General features: G+C 52.4%; 1 protein-coding gene across 1 annotated transcript in view; it reads left to right on the forward strand.

The window, feature by feature from the left end:
• ACTN1 (actinin alpha 1) overlaps window positions 1–8,543 on the forward strand; it is a 99,663-nt gene that overhangs the window by 47,880 nt on the left and 43,240 nt on the right. Inside the window, exon 2 of the mRNA XM_006760789.1 lies at window positions 6,462–6,576. Coding sequence (XP_006760852.1) covers window positions 6,462–6,576 — 115 coding nt within the window. The remainder of the gene's footprint in view (window positions 1–6,461; window positions 6,577–8,543) is intronic.

Below are 8,543 nucleotides of genomic sequence, written 5' to 3' on the forward strand. Positions count from 1 at the left end.
GAATAGACCATCGATTGGCTGCCTCCTGCACATCCCTTACCAGGGATCAAACCCACCACCCAGGCATGTGCCCTGACTGGGAATGGAACCAGCAGCCTTTCGGTGTACAGCACGACGCCCAGCTGAGCCACGCCAGCCAGGTCGAGAGGTCTTACTTTTAAATGGTGCCAGCATTTAGAAACTGGGGGTTCACGGGGAAGTCCAGAACCCTGGCTCCTCTTCATTGGCATCTGGCAGCCAAGGGCCCGTGCTCCCACATGGAGTCCAGGAGAGGCTGCCCCGTCCCCTCACCACCCTGCCCTGGAACCGAGGTCTCGTTGCTGTTGATCAGCTTGCACACTTAGAAGCATTGTATCCTGAGGGGAAAACAAAGGCTAGTCCGAGAGGGCCACTGTTTCCACAGCCATGCGTGAGCATACATGGAGGTGAGGACTGACCAGTCCTCCTTTCTGTCTTACATTTGCCTCCTTTGCTTATTTATTAAGCCTCTTTGTGCCTTAATTTCCTCATTTATAAAGGGGGAGAATAATAGCCCCTGCCCCAGAGTGTGAAGATTAAATGAGTCAAAGCGGGTAGGGCCCTCAGAAGAGGGTCTCACACAGAGTAAGTGCTCAACAGATGTTAGCTGCCATTGTTACATTATTACTCTTATTTATGGCATATGTGTTTGTCTCCTAGAGTCTAGGTTCTCAATGGGGGTGATTTTTGATTGGGTGGGATCACAACTTGAGATGGGGGGGATTTTACAGCATCTAGTGAGTAGGGCCCAGGGATTCTGCTAAACATCTATGATGCATAGAACAGCCCCCTCCCCCCAACAAGTAGCCAACCCAAACTATTAATAGTGCTGTTCATGTGTTTAATTGTGTGTTCTTGGTCTGAATGAACTTTTCAAACAAATCTCAAAACCAGTTTTTCAAGGGCTGCCTTGGGCTCTTGAATTGTCAGAATTATACGGGACTTTACTTACTAGCTCAGCCCCCAGGGGCTTGAATCCGTCCCCAGCACCCTCACCAAGTACATGCCTTTGGCCGGTAATACACTATACATCTAGTTTTGTTCGGTTCTTTATTATTTTAAACTCTAGACTTCCTTGCGCCTTCCTGTCCTTCATCCTAGGAAGTGTAGCTATCATTTATTGAGCCTTCTGTGTGGGCGATTGTACATAGCACTTACCATGTCTTGTTGCATTGGTCTTCACCACTCTCTGAGGGAGGGTCTAGTCTAGTACTATACCCATTTTACAGATGTGGAGATTGAGGGTTGGAGAAGTGAAGTCACTTGCCCAAGGTCACTCAGGGGCAGAGCTGGGCCTGGCTCTAGGTCAGCTTTGTTCTAGAATCTACATTCCTCAGCATTGGTGTGAGTTGCCTGCCTTGTTCTGCCTGTGTATGTGCCCAACATATTTATTTGCTGTCCATGGGAGGTGAGCCCCTGAGTCCTTTTTCTCTTCCTGGTGAACGAGCCCAGTTCCCAGAGTTCCCTCAGACATGCTTCTGTTCGGCTCTCCACTCAGAATGGTCTTCCACCTCCGCACACCCACTTGCCTGCCTCTGGGCGCTGCTCCCTGGCCGCTCTCTGCCAGAGCGGCTGCCCATCCCACGCCAACTCTACTGATGTTCCATCAACTCAAACTCTCTGTGCCGGTGCTGGCCAGGGTCGCCTGGATTCCATCCGGTTCGTGTTCTCGCCTTAGGGACCTGTGTTCAGTGGCATCCCACAAGATGCAGCCCACCCCTCTGGCCATCTGCAATCTCGGTCTCGGTTCTGCTATTCCCTTCCGGCGTCCCATCCGAACCTGCACCTGAAATCCACATCCTCCTGGTGGAACAGAAAGCGTCTGACACTGGGAGTCAGGAGGCCAAGTTGTGAACACACCCAGCTGTGTGGCCTGGGGAAAGCCACTCACCCTCTCTGGTCCATGTGTCCCCCGTTGTAACGCGAGAAGAGTTTGACCTGGGTGATGTCTAACATCTCTTCCCACGCTAACATTCTTCGATGCCATGTGTTGAACAGCATGACCTTGTCATAATTAGAACTAATTCCTGTGGTAGCACTAATATGAGGTAATTATTATTGAGCTGGGACTCTGTTCCAGGCCCTCTTTTCAGTGGGTTGGCTCATTAAATCCTCTACCCCACCCCCTGATAGTATCACCCCCATTCCACAAAGGAGCCCTTTGAGGCAGAGCCATGTTGAGTCACTGACGAGGTTACCATCTGGCTGGGGGGAGGAGGAGGCGAAATTTGCATTGTCATCTTCAGAGTGATCACTTGGGCCCTTGCTCTGTGGAGTGATCCTGAGGAAGTCCTGTGAACTACAGTGCTGGGCGGTTATACTCTTTGTCCACTACTATCTCCTTGTGCCAGATTAGAGATGGGTAGATGTTGCAAGATGGGCAGAGGTCTGTTCTCCGCCAGCAGCCCCCCCCCGGCTGCCCGCCCCCCACCCAGGTCCCGCAGAGGCTGTGCAGTGGGGCTGGTGGCTGGTGAAGTGAGGAGGGAACTAGCCCTCGCTGCAGCCCTGTGAGCACTCCCAGCGGTGCCTGGGCCCTTTTCCCGAGAGCCCTCAGCATCCCGGAGCCCATTTCTACAATAGTGAGCCCACTGCAGGCCCCATCTCCTTAGTCAGGCTGCGAGCCAGGGGCCCAGCAATGGGGCTCTTAGAGCAAAGGGAAGGTCAGATCGGACAGGCCCTGGTTGGGACTGAGGCATAAAATGCCCCCTGGCCCTTGGTTTGAATGAGGCTGGACCATAGCCGCTGCGGTAGTGTTGCCCACCACGTTGGGGTGTCTGGACTAGAGGCCATGGGACCCTCTGTCTCCGTCTTGAGCCACAGGCATCACTGGTGACTATTGGCTTTTCCTCCTGGCTGGACCCCTGGGGCAGCACTCAGGGGCAGGTGCCCTTCCCTGTCCTAAGGTGGGAGCTCCGGTTTTATGTGCGCTGCGCATGGAAGTCTGCAGTGCGGGCACTGCCCTCTCCCCTCTGGTGCCCCATCATCCTCCGCTTGTGCCCCACAAGACCACTGTCAAAGTCCGAGGCTTCCGGCACCCCCACCACGGTTTTAGCCCTCTCCCATGACACATCAGCATCAGTTCGAAAATAAGACTTTTCTCAGACACACCAGGCATCACCTTGAGAACACTGTGCAGTGATTGCAGGGACGGAACCCAGACAGAGTGTGGTGGCTGGAGGCCGGGAGGAGGTGTGGGCTGGGCGGACGGGGTAGGTCCTCCGAGACGCCTCCACAGAAAGGCTTGTCCTTCTCACCATTTCCTGAGCAGTTTCTAGGTGTCAGGTGCTTCGTACATGTTTCTAGTTAATCCTCCTGCTTCTACAAAGTGCAGTTACTACCCCCCACTTACTGTAGGGAACTGAGGTTCAGGGGGGTTCCTCTGAAGGTCGCGCAGCTGGTACATAGTGGGTCTGGGCATTGGACCCAGATCTGGTGCACCCACAGGAGCACGTTCCTTTTTAAATTAATTTTTATTGAGTGATTTGAGAGAGAAACATTGATTTGTTGTTCCGTTTATTATGCGTTCATCGATTGTTTCCTGTGTGTGCCCTGACCTGTGATTAAACTCGTAACCTTGGTGCCTCGGCACGATGCTCTAACCACCTGACTACCCAGCCGGGGCTGGGAAGTGCCTGTTCTTCATCACTGGATTGCCCCCACCATCTTCTTCTTAGGCCTGAGCTTCAACCACAGGAGCTGCTTCCTAGGGGAACTTTCTTACTTGGATGGTGCTCAGCGGCCCCATCAGGGCCCACCCCTGAGGGAGCCAGGGGCGGGGCCTTGGAGGTTTTAGCCGAGAGCAGTCGCGAGCCCTCGGAACCAGACTTTGCACGGGAGACCTGAGCAAACACAGGTGCGGTCTGTCTCCAGGCGCAGAGTCCGGCTTCTCCAGGAAGTGAGGCAGGCTGCTTTCAACAGTACTTTTCCTCTTGCAAAGCAGTGTCTTCTTACAAAAGCGGCCTCTTCCCCTTTCCTCACACCCCAGCCCCCGCTGCATGACTGAGTGAAGATCAGTGAGGTCCCCCAGCCCCCACCTGTGGGGACGCAGGCGATTCCCAGCAGGACTGCGGCCTGAGACCAGCCCTTTGAGTGCCAGGCAGAGGCGGGGCCTGGAAGGGAGATGAGAGCAAGGTGCTCTGGCGATAGGGATGGTGGTGGTAAATAAAGGCGCCCCACCCCGTGAATGGACAATGTGATGACACCTGGCAGAAGTGCGTATATGGACAGATGGCAAGCAGGAGAGAATATAGAACTACAAAATAAATTATTTTAAAGATTTAAAAACTCACATTTTTTACAACAAAGTTATAATAGAATGAAAATAAAAGCTACTGTACCCTGCCTTCTCTGCCAGCTTTGTGAGGCCAGCGCCAGAGGAAGGCACCCAGTAGATACTCTTCCTTGTCTTGCTGCATCCCCTTTCCTCTGAGCTGTGTTCTCAGGGTCCCTGAGAGCCTGTCTGGCCCATCGCGCCCTGCTGATACCACTCAGCATCACTCACAGGTGTGGCTGGATCTTCCAGGACCTTCCTTTTTGCAGGGGTTCCCTACTTGTTCCTTCGTTCAGTTGCTTGATTTTTACATCCACTAGAATGTTCGCTGCACAAGGCAGGGTTTTATGCTGTTTCTTCACTGCTTTGTCCCTGACTTTGTGCTGTGGGACTCTAGGGAGAGCATTGAGTCCATGCCAGCCTGGAGGTATGGAACTGATAAGTGACCAGGCAAGGACCGTGCAGCAGGACATGGGCAATGATGGAGTGGGTGCAGGATGCTCTGGGCTTCCTGGAGGTGGTGGTATGTTAGCCTGATCTTGAAAGATGAGTTAGCTAGACATGACATAGAGGATATTCCAGGCCGAGGAATCGGTATATGTCCCCTGTCCACCCCCAGTCTGTGTGCCAGTCTTTCCAAAGACTGCCCCCTCCTCCCTACCTTTGTGGCCTGGCATCTCTCCTCCTTGCTCACAGACTCTTCAGCTCTTGCTTATAAAGCTGGCAGCCATTTCTTTTCCCCCAGTAACCACTGGTGTGGCATTCCTCCCTGCTCCTGCCCATTCATTGCCACTTCACTTTGGAGTTCCCCTGGGACAAGAGGAAGTGGTGGTGGGGGTCATGGGTCTGGTGACCTTTCTTAGGCGGGAAGGGTATTTCTAGTGTGGCTGCTGCTGTTTCAAAGAAGAAAGCACTGCTCACCATTGAGACTTTGAGGACAGGTGGGAGGAGAGCTGCCTGGGGTGCTGTGGGGACTGAACATTGGCCCTGAGCCGCCATGTAGCTGTGAGTGCCGTTTGGTGCAGAGAAGCCTGGAGCTGCGGAGGAATGGGTTGGGTCTGAGGCAGGAGGTGCTTATCTTTGTTTCCCACGGAATGTGATAGCCCGGGAGAGATACGTGCCCAAGTTGTGGAAGGGACATTACAAAATGAAAACGCACACTTCTCTCTCTTGTTATCTTTTTTCTTGTTTGAGTCACCAGGGGGTGCTGTTGGCACAGGACAGCCTGGTAGTGGCCTGCCTAATCATCTGCTTAAATATAGAAAAAGTTTCAGTAAAGATTTTATATATATATGAAGCGTCAATGTTGCTGCTTTCTCCCCACAGACTAGAACATTCAACACCAAAGGTCTTTCATTTAGGCTCCTTATATTCCCTTTCTGGAATTCTTCATATTTTTGAAGCTTAAGGTGCTTCCATCCCCCATCCCAAAGACACAGGCATACACATTGGGGTATTTACCTGCCTCTCACCTTGTCTGATACTGTGATTCTGAACTTTGTGCCTAACAAAACTGATTAATCCTTTTACTTAGGTAGCTGCTGAGTATACTAGGATTTAGTAAACTGATTTACCCTATGGCATTTCCCCTGCCCTGCCCTCACCCCCTCATTGTATTAATAAGGCTTTATATGTTACCTCTGGGGTACTTCGCCTTAAAACTATGAAGATGGCACTGACTGGTTTTGCTCAGTGGGTAGAGTGTTGGCCTACAGACTGAAGGGTCACAGGTTCGATTACCAGTCAAGGGCCTGTACCTTGGTTGCAGGTTTGATCCCTGTCCCCGATTGGGGTGCATGCGGGAAGCAGCCAATTGATGTTTCTCTCTCTCTCCTCACCCCCGCCTCCTCCCACCCTTTCACGCTGTCGGAAAATCAATGGAAAAAATTAAAAACAGCAATAAAAAACTATGGAGATTGAAACTAAGCCTTATAATTAAGAAGTAAATTAGTGTTACTAATAAATGTGGGGGGAGATGATGTTTTGGACGAAGGCCCAGAGGGGAGGCATGAAAGGAGGGAGCGGCTTCGTCCATCCCACTGGTTCCCACCCATGCCTTACATAGAACAACCGAAGAGATGGTGTGAGGCAGGGGGGCCCTGGGACCCCGTGAGGCCCCTGTGAGGGCCCCCGCCACCATGTGACTTATGCTCGTCTTCTTTCCTTTGCCTAGACATTCACGGCGTGGTGCAACTCCCACCTCCGCAAGGCCGGGACGCAGATTGAGAACATAGAGGAGGACTTCCGGGATGGCCTGAAGCTCATGCTGCTGCTGGAGGTCATCTCAGGTGAGGCGGCCACTGGCCTTGGGGGTTTCAGCTGGGCAGGGCCATCCTGGCCCAGGATCAGGTGCTGCCCGCTGGGCCTGCCACTGGGGGAATGCTTCCCTGGCACCCGGCTGCTGCTCTGCCTTGGTCATGGCTAGCTTGGGGCTTTTGAAAGAAGTTGGGGTGACATGTGAGTCAGACCAGGGGACCACTGCCAATCATCTGTGTGTCCTTGGACAAGTCACTGCCTTTTTGCCTCAGCATCCTTATTTGCAAAAAGAGGGGGTTTGAGAGATGGCCTCTGAGGTCCCTTCTCCGAAACGCTAGGATTCTGTGGTCAAGAATGCAACCACAGCTACACCTAAACCGTGGCTCCAATACAACCTCTCAGCCTAAAGCCACACCATCCCAGTCCCTCTCTGGACCCCAGCTTGGAATGTAGATGTCCAGGTGTCTGGAGGGACAGCTCCCTTGAATGCACTCCTCTGTTTTCTGGTGAATACCTTCCTCTCCCTCCTGTTAAGGTTGGTGGTCCTCAGTATTCCAGCTGTGGTTCACCCTGGGCAACCTCAGCTGCGCTCTTCACTTGACCTTCCATGTGGTGCCAGTGAGTCCCAGACCTAGTCTCAGTCTAGCCTCCTCCCTCCAGGCCCTTCTTAAATGCTGAACTGCCCTGGGCATCTCCACCCAGACGTCCCCCGGGGTACACTCAGTGTGTCCAAAACTGTGCTGACCACTCCTGGCCCAGCAGACCTGTTCCCTCCTGCAGTCTCTGTCCTGTTCCCCTAAACCTAATCTAGGAATCAGACAGCTCTGCCTCTGCTCTTCTTTCCAACTCGGAATTCACGCTCCATACATTTTATCTCCCCCTGTTGTCGGCCACCGGCCACCGTGGTGTCATTGTGGACCCCACCTAGTTGATGCCACAGAGGCCCTGGGAAACCTCCTCTGCTCCTCCCAACCCCAGCATCGACCGACCCCAGCATCGTCACACTCAGCCATAGGGTCTGTGCAGCAGCCATATATGGTCAGGCTGTTCCCCGCTGGAAACCCTTTGGCGCCTCCCCAGGGCTTTGCGCCTGCAGCCCACATTCCTCAGCACAGCTTGCAGGATCCTTCGTGAGCTGGCACCTGCTTTGTCTCAGCTAGCTTTTCCCAAAAAGGCCTCGGTCCTCCGGCCCCCGGCCACCCTGGAGACATTCAGTCCTCCCGCATTCCGTGCTCACTGCCTTTTTTTTTTTTTTAACCCCAATACTTTTTTTCTATTTCCCTTGCCGATGAAATTCGTGGCGAGGGGGTGGAGGGGGGGGAGAAGGGGGAGGTAGTAAAATATATATATAACATAAAAATTTACCATTTTGACCATTAAAAAAATCTTAATGATTTTAGAGAGAAGGGGAGAGAGAAACATCGATTTATTGTTCCACTCATTCATGCATTCATTGGTTGATCCTTAGATGTGCCCTGACCAGGGATTGAACCGCAACCTTGTGTATCAGGGCGATGCTCTAACCAACTGAACTCCCTGGCCAGGGCCTGACCATTTTTAAGGGTACAGTTTAGTGGCATTTAGTACATTCACATTGTTGTGCACCCATCACAACTATCCGTCTCCAGAACTGAAGGTCCATATTCCTTAAATGCTAACTCCCCGGTCCTCCGCCCCCCAGCCCCTCACTGCCACCATTGTACTTTCTGTCTCTGATGTGACTACTCTGGGAGCCTCACGTTAGTGGGATCTACAGTGTTTGTCTTTTTGTGACTGGCTTATTTCTCCCCAGCCCCTCACTGCCACCGTTCTACTTTCTGTCTCTGATGTGCCTACTTTGGGAGCCTCACATTAGTGGCATCATACAGTGTTTGTCCTTTTGTGACTGGCTTATTTCCTTTAGCATCCTGTCTTCCAGTTTATCCACGGTATAGCATGGGTCAGAATTTCCTTCCCCCTTCTTTTAGGCTGAGTAATATTCCATTACTCAGAATTCAAG

The sequence above is a fragment of the Myotis davidii genome, unplaced genomic scaffold (assembly GCF_000327345.1).
Source record: "Myotis davidii unplaced genomic scaffold, ASM32734v1 scaffold17, whole genome shotgun sequence".
Classification (NCBI taxonomy): Eukaryota; Metazoa; Chordata; class Mammalia; order Chiroptera; family Vespertilionidae; genus Myotis; species Myotis davidii.